Source organism: Chamaea fasciata, unplaced genomic scaffold, assembly GCF_029207755.1.
Source record: "Chamaea fasciata isolate MVZ Bird 193981 ecotype frontalis unplaced genomic scaffold, bChaFas1.0.hap1 SCAF_1, whole genome shotgun sequence".
NCBI classification, from domain to species: domain Eukaryota; kingdom Metazoa; phylum Chordata; class Aves; order Passeriformes; family Sylviidae; genus Chamaea; species Chamaea fasciata.
Genome location: NW_027094086.1, coordinates 115,123,586 through 115,141,975, shown reverse-complemented (window position 1 = coordinate 115,141,975; position 18,390 = coordinate 115,123,586). Strand labels below are relative to the sequence as shown.

Below are 18,390 nucleotides of genomic sequence, written 5' to 3'. Positions count from 1 at the left end.
TGCTTCATACAGACTTCGGGTACATTGACCTGGTGTGCTGCATGTTTGTTGTAAGAAAGAAAGAGGCAGGAAGCCCTAAAGTTGAACTACATCTCAATTTGGATGATAAATAAACCTCTAGGAATACCTTGCTAAAACTACAGAAAACTGACAATTAAAAAATGCTGTACCATACTGAATTCCAGTGGTCTCAATATAAGCATAAGAAGCAATGTCAAGCAATATCCTGTAATACATTACTCCTTTATTACATCTCCCAGCTCTCTGGGATCAGTTTTCCTATATGTTCTTCCAGTCAGGTGTATACCACAAACATATTGATTCCAAAGTGTACATGAAAACAGTAACTGGCTTCAATAGAAAGCACATAATAAGAGCAGGATATAACCACTTTGAAAGAATTGCAGCCTGACTTAGAAAAATGTCTTAATATCCTCTTTCCTTTGCTGCTTGCCTATAAGTAATTTTAAAAAATAAAGATGTTCCTTAATGAAAGATGGTTTCAATCAGAAAACTGGAAGAACTGGAAGAAAGTCTGACTCAAAATTTTCAGCTGAATTCTCTCACTGCAGTGGAAACAAAGTGGTTTAAGTGATTTGTCTGATGTGTCTCTCTCTGGCAAAGCCTTTCTGAGTGACAAGTGCCCCAATCGCTTTGGCCTCTGTTTCCATTATAAATAATTAAGTCTCATGAAAGATACATACTCAAAAACCATACTTATCTCGTCTAATAATATTGGTATTCCAACATATGTAAGACATAAATTCCCATTTATTTTGCAGGGTGACCAAAAATACTGGATCTAGCATAGACCCAAATTCTAGTGTTAGGTCATGGTAAGGCAAGATTTTTCACTAACTGTTGAGTCCATTTAAAGTAAAATGAACAACTCTTTTTTTCAAAATGTAAATATATATTGTAATTCGTGTAAAGAGTTGATTTACTTAGAGTACTTAGAATAGATCTCTTGGGCCTCAAATTTAATGCTGAAAAATTTCTGGGTTTGGTCTAGATTATAACTAGTAACAAAAATGAGATCTTCCAACATTTTAATAATGGCACTTCTTTGCACCATCTAGATGAATGAGTTGAGATGATGATAGTTTTAATGAATTACTTAACTGATTAATTGAAAACGAAGATTTTTGGGATTTTCAGAAGATTTTCAGGGGGAAGAAAAAAACATTAAAAATATTATGCATTCTAAAAGTGGGGGCTTTATTTCTTGAGAAAAAATTAAGTTATCAATATTATAGCCCACGTAAGCACTTATCTCTAATTCTAAAAGGGTTTATTTCTTTAATTGTTCTTTGATTTTACTGCCTGGAGACCAGCCTGCTAATTTTATTCATAGCAGAGGTATTATTAACCGCACAACAGCACCCATTGCCACAGGCAGTCTCAGTGCTATCTCTTTGTTTTTGTTTTGTAGAAGTGTATTCTTTTGGCTGCTGTGGCAACTGTTTATTACATACATTTACCAAAGTACCTCCTGATATCACTGTAGCATCTGGGTAGGCAGCTGTGACTCCCTTTTCCTTCCCTACGCCAGTGTTCCTGCAGCTCCTGCTCTGCTTGCTCTTCATTTTCCAGGGAAGGAAGGAAACAACATTACTGTACTGTAATAAACCACACCTGTACCATTTTTCACCCCCTCTCAACTCTGGAAAAAGGTGGAAAAATAGCAGGATGTGTTGATGGCTTTTGATGAGGAAAAAAGAAACAAGGTGTTAGAAGGAGTGGGATCCGCACCTACCTGAAGTGAGGAAGGATCCACCATGATGAAGGAGCAATGAACTGTCACCACACAGAGAGAGGGTGGGGGAGAAACCACCCCTGGCAGAAACCAGAAAATACATGCGCTGCAAAGAATAATAGCCACTAACAAGGGAGTCATAAAGCTTGAGAGGTGGTGGATCAAGTGGGCTTCCAGGTTGCAGAGGAGAGAGTATTGGGACAAGAGCAGAAGAAATTCAGCACATAACCTGTACTGTTGGCACCATCTGTATCCTAATACTGTCCATATCCATTCCAAAGTTACAGAAACATGACCATGGCTTATAGGAACTGTGATGCCACTACTTCTCAATGGCACTTTTTGCATTTTGTTGGGTCAGTTTTGGAGGGGGATTTGAATCACCTGGTGATGTATCAGCATAGCTGCTGCTGATTTGCGTCTTCCCAGATGGAGATTATCCAGCAGCCACTTCCTCAACACAGCCCCACTGCTCATCTCATGGTTGTCCCCAAGCACAGGGTCAACCTTGAGCTGTGGTGCAGACCGAAGCAACATTTTTGCTTAGAACAAGTTTCATTATTGGCACGGTGTTCAAAACAGAGAGCAGAGAGTATACTGAGTTTATTTTAATGAAGCTTCATATCTGCTTCTCAAAAGATGTATCTCATTGGAAGATGAATCTGTAGTCTTCTGGTTTGCCACATCCATTTCTCTCCTCACCAGCTGTGCTCTTAAATTATTTTGTCAATCTTCCAATACTTTTGTATCCACTTTGCCCTCTAGGCAAGTGGCTTCCCAGAAGCATTGGCAGAAAGCAGCTAGAGGCAGGATCGGCTCCTGCATATCTGTTAGATGTGCAAGAAATAGGATTGCAAGAAACTGTTGTAATACTTAGAAATGGAGATCATTCTGTAATGAGCTTCTGTCCTCAGCAGGAAGACCCCTAAACATTGAAGCCAAAGCTCTGCACAATAAAAGACAAGGAAGAAAAAGAGCCTTGCATGTGTCCTTCTTTTCCCTACTGTCATAAGTTACCAAAGATAGTTGAAGGGCACTGCATCCTCCACAGACTGCACCCTGGTTCTGATGTGTGTTTCTGTGTGCCAAGGCAATTCAGATTACAGAGTGCAATAATAGGAGTGAATTGCATAGACAATGCCAGGGAAAGTGAGTTCATGGGCGTTAGTATGATATCGTGGTTTTGCTTTATTCTTCACTGTTATAAAAACTCACACACTCCACAAGAATCTTTCAATTTCTTTCTGAGCCCTGAGGAATAGGAAGGCCTCCAACCCATGTCGTTCCTATTTTATTTGGCCTGATCAGTTCCCTGCCCTTCCCTGTTCATGTATCAGGTCTAGAAAACCCTCATAGTTAAAATCCTAAGTGTTTTGTGCTACAGTCTTGCCTTTCCCTTGTGTTAAAGAGTATCCACTTTAGTGGTGGATACCAGCAGGATTCAAAAACCAAGAACAGAAGGGAAGATGCTGAAATTATCCTCTTTTTCCACATTACCAGAAACACACTGTGAGTTTATGCTACCTCTAGTCATAGACACTGGGAAAGCATGTGACCCCCCTCATCAAGAAATATAAGGTGGATTAAAAATGGTAACATTATTTTTACTAATCTGTTTTGTATGACTACTTGATAATCAAGGTAGACATTCTTAATTTTTTGACCTTCTGTATTTTCACTTTTTAAACTTATTCACTGGAAATGAAGTACATTTGTATACAAATGACAGCTAAAAATCAACTGTACTTTAATAACTTCTCCAGATAGATTTTCATCTGGTATGTCTCATGAGTGCTGTTGTTTTCATACGACTCTTCTAATACATTATTTTGCATTAAATATTTTAGGATATTTTAAATGCAAGGAAAGCTTGGTGTTTATAATGCATTGCACTGGACAAGCAGTTTTTAGCAGGACTACTTTCAAGTGGCTGCCTGCCTGAAACATATTGAGAGAATAGAAAATACTCCATGTGATAAGCAGATTTAAGGCAAAGTTAATTCAGTTCTAGTAGCATTTGAAGTGTTTTGCTAATAAATGTAACTGATATCCATAAATTTCACCTGCAAGGATCTATGGGAAGCCATGGCAGAACTGAAATATAGGGGAGGCAAAGGAAAACGAAATAAAAAGACCATTTTACGTGTTTTCTCTCCTTAGTCCTGAATTTCATACACTCATATGGATGTCATTCTGGAAGAAAACTGGCTCCATGTCCAGCTATTCCAGCTCCTCCACTGAGCAAACCTCCACAGGGGTGAAATACGGTATTCTGTAGGGGTCTCATCAGCTGTAGGGGAATAATAGCAGCAGACAGCTGGCTCTTGCCAAGCCATTAATAACTTTAGGTCACCAGGGGCTCAGCTGCACCTTCTTGGCCCTATGTTAATATTCCACCTGGCACGTAACACTGGAAACATAGGGAACACCAGTTCCAGTGCCACTCTACAACCTGTCCGCTGATTCCTTGATTGCCCCACCCTGCAGAGTCACTGGAGTGTCAGCATCTGGGCTCACACTGGGAGGCTGCACTACTGCTCTGACAGCAGGCCTGTCCTCCTAACCACCTTATAGTTCACCCACTTCCACCTGGAGATGCCCAGCCACCATTATCTCTCCCCTGGAGCTGACTGCTGTAGCAGTAGGTTTGTCACAGGCTGCACGGGTGTGCTCTGGCCCTGGGTCAGCTGAGTTCAGGACAGATTTAGTCTGCCTTTTGCTGAGAGGGTGCACATCTGAATCTGTCCTTCCAAAGATTACAGAACTTCAGGCACTGAGCTGTTTGGTGCACTTTCTTTGAGATCTGTGGTTTGGTTGCCAGTAACTTTAAGAGAGCTGGAATATAAATCATACTGAATGTAAAACATTTGGGCTTTAGTGTGTCGGGCAGATATCCATGTAGAGAGAAGGGTAATTAAATTCTCTTGCATTTTAAACCTTGCAGAATAAGGCTCTGGCTGAGGTCTTGCACATGTGGGAATTTTCTCTGGTGTAGCCCGTTCGGATTGCTAGTAATGTGGATAAATAAAAGGCTTAACAATTAAGAAAGAAGGAAAGCAAAGATAATACACCTGTCAAACTTTTTGTATTATTAATGCACAAATGAAAAACTGTGGTGCTTGTGCATGCTGTTGCCCTTAATACCAGCTGTTGCCTGTGCACATGGGCTGGTATTTCACATGTCTGAACAGCCCTGCTGCCAGCAAGCACTCAAACAGGCAGCATCAATAACAGCAGTCTTCCCACACTCCATACAATTTAAGCTATTCTTCAAATTAATAATAATACTTAATAAAGCTTCATCTCTCATTTGCAAAGAAAACCTTCAATTAATGGTAATCAGCATCCTCAGAATGTGATCAGGCTGGGCTTGTAGCTGGACGTGCCGAAACAGTTCAACTGGCAGATGGAGCATTTTCCAACTATTCTAATTAATGACTGCTCATTTCAAATGTTAATGCAATTAAATAAATAGGCAAAACAAATAAAAATAATATACAGTATGAAAATACCACTATCAAAGAGAGTTCTGATCAAAAAAGTGAGCCTCACTCAAAACCAGAAAGGGCCCAACTATCCCCTCCTGGCTAAATAAATTCTGAAAGAGCTAGGGCTAGCTTTTGTTACTTATTTCCAACCATTTCTCTGGGAATGACATTTATATCACTTCCATTTTAACCTGCTGGCATCGACTGAGGAATTGCTTCTCTAAGTGTAAGAACATTTTCCTGCAAAAAATGAGAAGGAATTCCTTTCACATAATATGGGCTTTTTAGACTTGCCTTGCTTCTTGTCTTTTCTATTTGAAATAATTGCCCGCTTTTTTTTTTTCCTTTTTTTTTCCTTTTTTTTTTTCCTTTTTTTTTTCTTTTTTTTCTTTTTTTTTTTTTAAAGTTTTATTTTCTATGAACATTGTATACCATACCACTGATGTAGGACTGCATTTGTTTGGGCTTATAAAGAGTTCAGTTAGCTCCTTAATGCCTAGTTCAGTCACAATTAAACCTTCCCTGTTGACTCAAGATTGGTCTTTCTAAAGGCAGTGGAGGTGGTTTTAATTATTCATTCTCTGGTTTGTTTCTTACAGCAGTCTCAGCTGTGCTTTATTATTCAAAGGTTAATGCAAACTGAGAACTGGGTAAATTAAATTTGTTTGGCAGCTAGCAACCTGATGTATTATCGACACTGTGAAATATGGATGGCAACACTTCTGCTATTGTGGCACTTAAAAAGCCAGATTTTATCTTTAAAACAATTGCTAGTTTTGTTACTATGGCTGATAGAAAATGAACGTTCCATAATGTTATAGTCTCTGTAACCCATTATTGTTAAGAAAGCAAGGTAGTTTAGAAAGCCAAGAAGCATTAACAGCTATTATAGAAAATGGATGTAGGTACCATGACTAATGAAGTGCTCTGCACAGGACTAAGTCATGCAGCTGTATTCAGGGAATCATGCCGTCAGAAGTTTTAATGAAGGGAGCCCAAGGAATTGCAGGTGAAAGCGGGTTTTATTAACTTCCAGTGAACAAAACGAATAGTTGAGCAGTGTACATGACATGATGTCGTATAATAATTGTATGCCTTGGGTATATTGTGAGGCATGGAGCATAGCCAAGAGCTTTCAGCTGTTCTACACACAGAGTGATTCCACAAACCCCTGTACACTGCAGAAATCTTCACTGCAAACATAACAAGAATTGTTTCACAAGAAATGCCTTAAGACAATACCACATCATTTTTTGAGATGTCTACCAGCACTGCCTTCCTCAAAAAAATATTAATCAGATATCTGGAAGTCACCATTACAATTGATCATAATTAAAATTCAGGTCCTGTATCAGTGACTGTAATTAGCAGGCTGTGAATGGAAAATAAGAGGCCTATGCTTTAAGAGGCCATCCTGAGTAAAATAGATATTTGTATGCACAGGCATTGTGTCCTATGCAAGGAGGCTGTTCTGGCTTTTGGAAGAGTCATGCCCAAGAACTTTTATTAGTTAGTATTTTGTTTCATCCTTTTCAGGAATTCACCATACAGGGGAGAGATTTTTCTCATTTCATACAGGATTATGTTTTGTACATTTTAAATATTATTTCAGTACTGTGTTTTTAACCAAGGACTTTGAATTAACATAATCCAACACTTCCTGTTGGATTTAACATAATTAACATAACCCACTTCCTGTTGATACCATTTTTGAGATAGGACAATGGTTGCGGAGCAAAGCAGCCTTCTGTGGTAGTGACTGGAGACCTTAGGTTGGGAACAAGTGCAGGTGCAAGGTTGGTTGTACCCAGCTCAGTCTTTAGTAGAGTCTGTGCTGTGTAATATGTGTAATTACACTGCTACTGACTGAGGAGGTAGGTGGATGAGGAGGTAGGTGAAAATAGGATGGCTTGTGAAGCAAGACAGTGACAAGGCATCTCAGCAAAGTCTCTATATCCTTGCACTGCAAATACTTCACATCTGCCCACTGAAATATTTGAGATAAGACAGTTGGGAATTTTTCTGTGCTTATTTGAATAATTTATGATGTGATTTTAATACTTCTTCCTGGCTAAATGTATCACTTTTCTGACAGAGCTTAGGACATCAGATGCATGTTCTATCGGGGTCTAACTTAATGAATGTGATGCACAATTTTAGTTTCTGGTGTTACAGCAAAACCAGCAGTACTACTGGTAGAGTATAACTGTTGCAGTGTATCCTTGATTGTATGTGGTTATTATGTTATATTTTTGTTTTCTATTTTAGTGCTGGACCCAAAGGAGACAACATTTATGAATGGAGGTCAACTATACTGGGGCCTCCAGGGTCTGTATATGAAGGTGGAGTTTTCTTCCTTGACATAACCTTTTCACCGGACTATCCTTTTAAACCACCCAAGGTTAGTAGAAGGATATTCAAAGTCTGACAGGAGTCTTCTCCTTCTGATATTTTTTTATTGTGTATGTTGGAATATCATTTTAGGATGAAACATAAAACTTTCAAAGCAGTAATGAATTTTTAAACTTGACTTTTTTGATAGGAAGAATTTAAATAACTGGCTAAAATTTGCTTGCATGCTGCCAGTATAGCTGAATGAATATGGATTTATTTAGCAAAAGGTTGCATAATTTCCAGTAGCTATTTTTTTAATTTGGATTTGTTTCTGATATGAAAGCGTTTGTATTTGAGTTCCACCCTTTATAAGTAGCTGAAGAAACTTAATCTTTCCTGTTGACTTATATAATTCACCAGGCTTGTATGGCTGTCTGGACAAAAATATGCACCTATTTCACTACCCCATATAATATCTGCAGGTGCAAGTTATTATAAATAATTGCTTTACATCCGTTTTCTGGAAGAATGTGGAAATATGGCGCCAGAGTCAAGAAACTGGAGTGACAGAGATTTACAGAAATCCTTAGAGATTCCTTTTATAATGCTGTCTATAATGATACCAGGCAGAAACAGAGAACTGTATCAATAACATGAAGGTGACAGAACATTACCATGATCAACTTGAAATGTCAAACATGAAAAATCTAGTGGTTGGGAACACTGCAAAAACATAAATGGGTGGAATGTGGCAATACAGAGAGCCATCTATAACCAGTAGTAATAATTGCTGAGGAGGATGTCAGAATGGGACTTTATTACTTGATCACAGGATTATTGCAGACCACCTGCTTAATGTGTTTATAAAAAAGGAAAGCATCCTCCTAAAATGCATCCTCTGGCCTACAGAAAGAAGGAATTACTAATGTCAGACCCAAGATTCTTGGAAGACCTTATCTGGAAGACTGAGTGCAAATCTTAACACACATGTTCGCTAATAGGAACAGAAACCAGGAAAATTGATCCTGCAGAGCTGTTAATAGAATAAAATAAATTGATAGGGCTGTCTTGCATGTAACAAAGTAAAAAGAGGTGCTTTGTTCACCTTGTCACTCTTGAGAGTGTCTGGAAGATCCCCCAGGAAGGGGCTATGAGATCAAAAATATTCACCTTGTTTCTAATGCATTTATGAAAGGATGGATGTGCCATGTTGGTCTATAATAAAAGGATATTGCATGAAAAGAGAGAGAAGCCAATTCCTATTTGACCACTTTGAGTAGATTATTGAAATATAGGTGCTTATATATAGAATTTTAATGCCACATTAGTAATGTTTACAGTAGTAGATAACATTGATGTTATCAGAAAAAGTTTTGTAAAACAAATGAGAGATGTGAATGCAAAGCACTCGTCATTTTGTGAATTGGACTTTCCCAGCCAGTTACCTAAAGATGGGTGAGAATAGCAGTATTAGAGATGGTCTAGTTTTGTTTCCCACTTTTACTGTTGAGTTTAGAGAAACCTTGATGTCACTGAAAGGTCTTAGAGAGTTGTACACCTTTCTGACTGCAGAGTTTCAGATTTAGGCAGCCCTTGTTACGCAGTGAAGAAAGAATTTGAAACTTTATAATGTCTCCTTCAGTTAGTTAAAGCTCTGGGCACGCTGTGCTGGGTTCAGTCCTGTTCTGTACTTCCTCCTGTGCTGTTCTTCCTGCCTCCCCACAGCCCAGCCCACTGCCTGTACAAGGTCTGCTTTAACAAGCCCTATTTATTTACTTCTTTCTTGGGCTTAGTCTGTTTGCGTTAGCTGCCATGCAAGGGTTACATTCAGTCCCCCCCAAAAATTAAAATTATATTATTTAGGGGATAAAGTGGCTTTATGGTGTATAAAATAGTGCTTGACGTTCTCTCAGAGAACTAATACATAAGAGCTACTCTGAATAACAAGTTCTGTCATTCTCTCTGTTGAATCTGTTGAGTCTTGAGGCAGTGTATGCAATAGACACCCTTTTAAAATAGAAGTTGCAGGTCCAGTTTGCTATTTCACCACAAGGTAAAGTCTTTTTCAATCTTCACTCAGTTGTGCTCGGCAACTGTGTTATTTTGAGATATGAGTAATGCAGCTGTGCCTTGCTTATTAATGAAATGTCAAGCAAAGAGGTGGTTCTTGTCCTGCTTTGTAATAGATTTTATTGTCTGCCTTTATCTTGATGCCAGTTGTCACTGTAAGAAATGTGTGCATATAAATCATATGAAAACGTACTGTTTGATAAAGGATAAGAGAATTGATGATGCTATATTGTATTACTAAATGGCCAGTATTTACGATGAGGGAAATTGTTATCTGTAAGAAAGTAATGAGTGCCTGTGCACAGGGGACTCATGTCAGATATAACTGTGTCATAAGTATGTCCTATACACATGGATTCTTACTTTATTCACTTCAGCCATTTCAGGTTCTAAATGACCCCTATTTTCAGTCCTGCCCTATTACTTCTCAAACTGTTGGTATTCCATTACACCTATTTCCCAGACCATATGAAGCTCATCCATAGGTAAAATAGTTAGGGAATTCCCTTGAATAAAGCAGCGTGGGCAGACCACTGCTTATCATAAGGTAGCTGCTGCCAGTCAGCTGTGCTGGGAAAGGGTAGTTAAATATGTTCTCCCCAAGCTGATTTCTAGCAAAAGAAATGTACTGAGTACGTGGAACATAGCACATGGCCTCACAGTACAGTGCTATCTGTGTCGCTGGGTGTTGGCATCTCTTCTACTTCACCACAAGATTGGTGATATTTTGTGCTATTCTCAGAATCAGGGATTATAGGGTTATGGGCATAGATCATTTTAGATTTCTTTGTAACTATATTCTAATTTTTCTAACTCCTTATGACTCTATCACCTTAAAAAACTTAGCGATAAAGTACAAGACTGTGAAATGTACTGAGAAAGGCATAAAATGTATCCTGAGTGTTGGCAAGATTACCTCCCTGTAAGAACATAGCAGAAAGGGTCTAATTCACATTTTTTCACTATGATTGAATTCATAAATTACTCCTGAGATTTGTGGGCCATTTTCCTTACTATGAAGTAAGGAAATATTTAAACAAGTACTGTCAAAATTGGTCTTCCAAAAATGTGGCCAGAAAAAACCTATGAAGAAACAGAAACTGCATTTCTCAGATGCAATTATTTGACCCAGCCTGGGGTTCCAAAGGGAAATTCCCATGTCACATAACAGAGTCACTGTTAAGGGGCCTAATCCGCAGTATGTTAAAATCTGCAGAAAAACCCCTTTTCCTTATCTATTCTCAGGCGTTGTGCACTCCATTATCATGCATGTGTATGTCACACATGGACCTTGAGCAAGGTAAAACAATTTTTTAAATAAGAAAAATACATGAAAATGGATTTTGGATATGTGCCTTTTATTTTTCTTACCGTCATTAAAATATATTTGTAGTGTAACCACTGTTTGATTTGTATTATACAAAGTTCTTGATATTTTTTGAGGGATCCAGATTGCTTCTATAAACACTTTGATGCTTGTTCTGATCACTGGGCACCCTGTTGCATGTTGGAAAGCATTAATTAAATAAACAACTGAGACCCCATTTGCACAAGTAAAGATGTTTGACCTGTATTTTGGTTTTTCTTTTTAACAAATGTACAAAGTAATTTTCATTTGCTGTTCTAGATAGTTAATCTGCTTTTCTACTTTGCCTTTACCGCATAAAAGAAAATTAATCACTTTCTTTCAGGTTTTGTTTAACAAAGAAAAGGTATCTATCCAAATTTTCACTTTTAGGTATTTCTTCAGATTTTGCAGCTTTGTAGCCTCCAACAATCTTAAGATTTTCAAGTTTTATCTCCATTTTCCACATTAATTCTCCAGTGTTATGTAATTCACATTTCAGGTTTTGTATAGCAACACATCACTGTCATCAGGTTTCCCTTCCAGTCTGCACCAACAAGTCTTTCCCCTATGGATCCACAGTTTTCTTTTTGTCTGTCCTTACCTGTCAGTGTCTTTCCAAAGTTAAACTATAAGCATAGTATCAAATTAAGTAATTCTTCACCATCGATACCACAGAAAAAACCATGTGGTAAGTTGGAGTATAATTTGCTCTCACACTGTTAATTTCTTCCCCTTTGAAGTCAGTCTGTTTCAGTATTTCGGCTTTGTCACATGCCTTGAAACTGGACTCCGAATTTTTTGAGCCAGAGGTCACTGACCTTTTCAGCTCTGCTTTCCTTATAAATCAGTGGCATTTGGCTTCACTCACAATTGCAGCACAGTCATGCAGAGGAGGGAGTTGTTCTTCCCCAAAAAAGTTTATCTCTGTGTGACCAGTTCTGCTTGAGTAGGAGTGATGGAGGGCCAGCCCAGCCTAACTCTGATTTAGCTCTACAACCAGAAAACAAGATTTTTAGAAAAGCTCATCGGAGAACTGACAAAATTGGCTTTGGCTTTCTAGGAGGCTCTAATCAATTAAAAATATTTCCTTGCCTCCACTGTGAAGAAGCTGCTGTAGCACTGCAGAAACGAGCTGAGCACCTCGTTGGCTGAGTCAGCAGGAAAGCAGGTGGGCTGCATGATCACCGTTCTCCTCTCGGCTGCATCCTCAGCATCACATTGGTTTTGAGATGCCAGACAGAAGGAAGGTATAAAACACACAAAGTGAGGCATAGATGGAGTGATGAGCTCACTTTCTGCTAAAGGCCAGATGCTACTGAGGCTTCAGTCTCGGTCACAAGGTGAGATTTCACTTCAGCCTAAAAATACAGCACATCTCTTGTAGTGTGGAGGACTGAAAAAAAGACAAAGCCATGCCCTGCTCAGAGCAGAAATGAATGAAAATGCTTAGATGACCTGCCAAGGAAACAGCCTTACATTTTTTCAGTGGCTTAATGACCCCCTCGACCTTTTTTAGAAATACCTTTGAGATTTCTTTTTCCTGCTAACTATCTTCCTTTCATCCTTAATGGATTCAGACAGTTCACCGCTTGGCTTTAACAGAGGAAAGCTCGCTCTCGCTCTCTCTCTCTCTCTCTCTCTCTATCCCATTCAATACCCCAAAGCTCCTTCTTCAGGATATTGAATGGGATCTTGCCATGCATCGATGTCTCTTGTGGGAGGACGTGTGTGTGTGTATATCTGTGGGTGTACATGTATGATTATTTATATATATGCTCATGTGTATATGGTTAGGGGGTATCACATCTTTTAGTCAGCCTGGCCTGACAGAAATAATTTCACCTCAATTTCTGTCCTCAGTCCACATAAGAAATCAGTGAATTTCCCAAGGATGAAAGGTTTTGATCTGAGATCCTTTAAAATTTAGCCATCAGTACAAACACCATGACTTTGTGTACACTACGCAACTGAAGGAAAGGCGATAAGTTCATTATCCTGCATACTGTCCCTCTGGAGCAGGAAGCTTTGACAAATCAGGAAGCCATACCAGTCTTTTGTACAGGTGTTTGTAGAAAAATGAATGCTCTTCAAGACAACTTTCCTCCCAGGAATTGTCACTGCAGTGGAGTCTGCATTTTCATCAAGAATAATCTTTATTAATAACTTCTACTCTCATATTTGACTATGTTCAGTCTATTACAGTGTCAATTCAATTTAGCTGTGGCTGATACAATATGGATATATCTATCATTATCCTAGTATTCTGCTGGCTTTATTTTTGAATTTGAGTGATTTATAGAATCTCTTAATCCCAACTCTACAATTAATCCTGCTGGGGACTTTAATCTCAGCTGACTGGAAAATGGTTCATAGGACTTGAAAGCTGCAATATGCTAAATCACTTCTTAATCAAAATTAAAATAACAGAAAACTGTTTCCTCCATGTAAATCTCCTATGCCTATCGACTGACTGAAAAACTGTTCTCAGCACTTGAAAGTCTAGATGGTTTAAATCAGCTGTTGAACTGCAAGGGAGGCCCTTTTCCTTGTTAAATGTAATGCATAATGTCTATAGAGTCTGATCTTAATGAAAATATTAAACATCTCTTCAGGGTTTTTTATACATAATTGTAATATAGCACTAATCTCAATGCACTAAGTATCCTTTTGTAGAATTCTTCTCGTGTGGTAAACACTTTCAACCTATTTTGTAAGTTCAGCCTCATGTCTGAGGGGCAATTCTTTTTGTTCCTGTCTGCTACTCTACGTGTTCATACTTGTTTTATATGTGATTGGCTGTTCAGGACACTTTTATCTGCAATGTAGTAGAAAAGCAATGCCTCCAAGGGCAGATGAAAAAAAAAAAAAAGCATTCTTTGGTATTTCTAACCTACATTGTTAAAATGAACCTTTCAAGGCAGACTTGCACCTTAAATTGTGTTTATCACTATTAACACAATTGACACTTGAAGCTGTAAAATTCCTTACGTACAGCCCATTTTATTGACCCCTTTTTACCAGCTCTGCAACCCTGATGCAGGCAGGGGTTCAGTCTACCTCCTCTTGCCCCCCTTCCCAGATACTGCCTTCCTAAGGGTAGCCTTCAAATGCAATGGCCTCCTGTCAGCCTTATCCCTTACACTCATTTGCCTCGTCATACTTCTCTCATAGCCTCTGTCACATCCTATTAGCTCTCAGAGCCGTGCTGTGCTGCTCACAGCTTTTTTCAGCTGCCTGCTGCCCTCCCCATCCTCCTCCTCCTACTGATGGTGTGGCGGTGCCTCGCCCGGCGCATTCCCACAGCGCTGCCTCCCGCGGCCCCTTTGCTGTGCCCCCATGCTCCCTTTTCTTCTCGCCCAGCCTTTCTATTTGCATCTTCTTGCTGAGAGCAGCCCAGGAATCCTTCATCCATGACAGTAAGTGGAGTTGGCAGGTTTTCCCAGCAAGTGAAGTCTTTGGGTGTTTGCAGGCAGAAATCAGATGCAAGGGGCGTCTTTGAGAGGGAGAAATGGACAACCTACCACCAGCAGGCCATTGTCAGAGCCAGCAGGATCAGCCCCAGTTTTGCTCTTCTGGAGCAGCTCTTTCCAGGAGTTTGAGCTGCAGAGTGCAGCTCCTATGCTCACACAACCTGCAGTGAAACTGTTTGTTCCATAGGTCACATCCCTGGGATGCCCCAGCCCTAGAAGTGTTGAGGGCCAGGTTGGATGGAACTTTGAACAGCCTGGTCTAGGCTGGTCTAGGGGGAGGTGTCCCTGCCCATGGCAGGAGGGTTGACATTGGATGATCCTCAAGGTCCCTTCCAACCCAAACCATTCTCTGAGTCTGTGATGACTTTAGGTGATGTTGAACCAGCATACAGTGGTACAGGACTCTGGACAGCTCAAATCCAGGTGGTTGCTTAAGAAACTGTAATGTCCTTCAAAATGACAGGGAGTTTCAAAGTGGAGGACACAGATGTGGACAGAAATACGTGAGATTGAGGAGAGAATCAATAACTACGTTTTATTGGGAATAAATGCAAAATATATATTTGATAAGGCAATGCCATGGAAATCTCTGAGATTTCCTTTAAATTTATTTGTTTCTGCCAAAATAAAAAATAAATTTGAATTGCCAATGATTCTTCTAACGAATTGCTTCCTTATTCATTCTGTTTATAATACACTAATTTATATCAGTAGTTTCTATTGATTTATTTAATCTTGATGCAAACAGCTCTATCTAACTAAACTCCTCCTGTTTTCCTTCACCAAGACTTAGGTGGTTTATCATTTCTTCCAATTTCCTGTGAATACTCAGTACACTAAGCTCTTTAAGAGGGCCTGTAGAGGCATCTTATGGGGAATATCTTCTGCCTCACAGCATTGAGGTTTTCATATTGCTTGTCAAATATATTTTCAGAAGACAACTTGTCTTTAGCTACATAAGTGTGTCAGAAGCTACATAATTCTGCTGCATCAAGCATGTTTTACTACTGCATAAAATCTGTGTGATCTAAAATATATATAATATGTCAATATTATTTCCTGTCCTCTTTTACCCACATGCAGATAAATATACATGGATGTGGGAGAAAGAATTTTATGCACATCATTACTATAAAATGAGAGCAGATGAACTGATCAGGTCAAAAAAACTACTAGTTCTGAAGTCAGTCTGCCTAGGACTTCTCATGTATGGAGTACCTAAATACCCAAAGGCTGTTGGATTTGGGTGAGGAAGTTTCTTAGAAAAAAGTCTAGGAATAAAGTCTCGTGCCTGGAGCACCATGCAGGAGCACTTTGGTGAACTGAGAGAGGTGTGCATGCAGGACAGTACAGCCTGCGTGCTTTCAAAAGGGAGGTTTTATTTTATAAAAGTCAAATGACCAGTAAATCCTGAAAAAACCTCTCCCTCTATAAAAGAACATTTTTGCTGACTTTCAATATGGAACTACTAATTGTAAGAAAGATTGTGCTGATTGTATGAAAATTATTTTATAAAAACTCACAGTGACTTTGCCAGAGAAAGCTTTTGATGCTTGTCATATTACCATCTTGTTTCTATTCTGAACATCCCTAACCCAAACAGAAATCCATTTCCCTTGTCCTCTCCTTCTCTTCCTTTGTTTTCAGAAAACTTTGTACTGTTTAGGATTTTTTTTTTTCAATTTGCCCTCTTGGATACATCAAAGACTATCAAGGTCCCTTTTTACTTTTCCTACTGCTAAATCTGTGTGCAAAATGAGTGCATTTATATAATATAGATGCTTAGTACCACTGTGCTTATTCAGTTTTTTCCCCCTGCAACACTGTTCAATGAGACAGTGTGAGTAGTTACTCAGCTTCATAATTACAATGAATATAATGAATAATTACTCACATTGCATACTGATTCATTTTCAGTAATATTAAAGGTCAACTCATGTGGATGCTATTATATCCATTTAAATTGTTACCACTTTTGGCTACTGATGTCTTGCATGATGTCTTTTGCCAAGGAAGCACAGCACAGTTTGCATATCAGACTTCTCTGTAGGTCAAGCAAACCTAATTACAGTTTATCATTTCCTGCTAATGCAGATACCATATATTTCCTTTCAATAAAATAGATTATATCTGTTTTTTACCAAGTAAAATTAGATGTAATCAAGTGTTTTGAGAACTGGATGAAGTTCATTTCTTGGTGTAAACTTAAAATGTTTTCTTAAATAGTGAGCATCATCTGGCCAGTCATTTTTATGCACTTTTTGTGATAAATCATTAAGTATCTCAACAATTGTTCATGTGCATGCTAGAAATCTGTACTGACAAACTGGAAATAGTCCATCCTGTCTTAGAAAGGCATCCTCAGTGCTCATAGATAAATGAAGTGCACTCTGTAAGAAATTAAAGGGTGCTGATTAATATAAAGGTTATTGCATGAACATTGTGTCATTCAGAGCTATATGCATTTTTCATTTAGATTGTTTCAGACTATTTTTCTCATATGACTGAAGAGTGTAAGCCCCGATTTTGTTTTTATTTTCTCTGTCTGAGCAGACAAATGTATTGCTCATAAAGTCTGACAAACTGAGATGGGAACAGCTTACTCTCTCCTGAGCTCTATGAACATCATCATAAATGGCATCATTTTATATATATATATATATATATAACCTTTTCTGTATGCAGTACAACTTCTTCCACTTCAGGTAGTGCCACTGCAGTTTTATTAAAGCAGAACTCCTGGGGAATATTTGAGGAGACTGAAATTTCATCTCAGGCAGGCATGCAGGATTCTGTCATTGTAAGAAATGAAAGGTCTTAAAAGGAACTTTCCAAAATCGTGGGAATGAGAGCCCTGGGATCTCAGCTCTGCTTCCAGTGTTAGCTGATCAAAAGGAGGTTGTTTTTGTTTATTCTCCTGTTGGCTCTGGGAATCCTTCCTCTCTCCCTACACAGACACCAGGCTCCAGTGACTGAGAATCAGGAGGCGAGGGTTTGAACCCAAAAAGGCTGATGAAAGCAAACCCTCAGGACACACTGTAACCCCTTGCATGTAATTTGTAAAACTGGGGAATCATTTCTTCCTCCTAATACATTTTTGAAGAAGATTTCAACTGAATTCAGTGGAGTCTGAAAGTGTGTGAGATGGTGTACCAGGCACCATAGTGACTGTTGTGTTTAGATCTCCATGCAAAAGAGAGATAGTAAGTTATTTTAAGACTACATCATGCTGGAAAATTTGTGTTAAAAATCACTCTGAGATCCAGAAATTACTTATCTTGCCTTCACCAGTTGTCTCCTTTCACTCAACTGAAATCCGTCTTAGTTTCCTCTTCCCAGGTTTTACAAACAGTCTTATTTCAATCCTAAAACTTACTCAGTGAACAGTCAGCCACAGGTTTGCATGTTTGGCATTCATAACAGTAGATAACAGATGAGTTTACTATCATTTATTTCCAGAACTGATTGAATATAAATTTCTTATCATTACCTTTTGGAAGTTTGTTTGTAGTACTAACAGTTTTCAGAAGGTGGTCCCATTTTCCATATTTCGCATAATTTGCATTTTTCTGACCTGTACTTTTATTCAACAAAAATTAGGTACGCTCTTTAAATTCCAGAATGAAAGAGAATAAATCCATAGGGAACACTTATTGTTCAAGAAAATCTGTAAATTTCTCCTTTATCATTTAATTGTCTGAGGGTGGCTTTGCCTGCTCACCCACATGCTTCTTTGAGCCTCTGCTTGGGATTGTTTAGGTGTTTTCATTAGGGGATAAACGGAATTAGAGTCCACCATTTAAAGGAAACATTTAAGTGACATCAAAGGTAAAAATATGACCATAATAAGAAAATGCAGTTCCCCTGGAAAGGTATTAACACATGATTTCTCTCTACACGTAAAATAGGAGGACCCTGCATAAC

The 18,390-nt window shown here is 38.7% G+C and overlaps 1 protein-coding gene across 4 annotated transcripts in view; it reads left to right on the top strand.

The window, feature by feature from the left end:
• LOC136295838 (ubiquitin-conjugating enzyme E2 E2) overlaps positions 1–18,390 on the top strand; it is a 200,736-nt gene that overhangs the window by 156,097 nt on the left and 26,249 nt on the right. For all 4 annotated transcript variants that reach the window (XM_066194544.1, XM_066194525.1, XM_066194535.1 and 1 more), the window contains exon 4: positions 7,513–7,645. In XM_066194544.1, the coding sequence (XP_066050641.1) occupies positions 7,513–7,645 (133 nt within the window). The remainder of the gene's footprint in view (positions 1–7,512; positions 7,646–18,390) is intronic.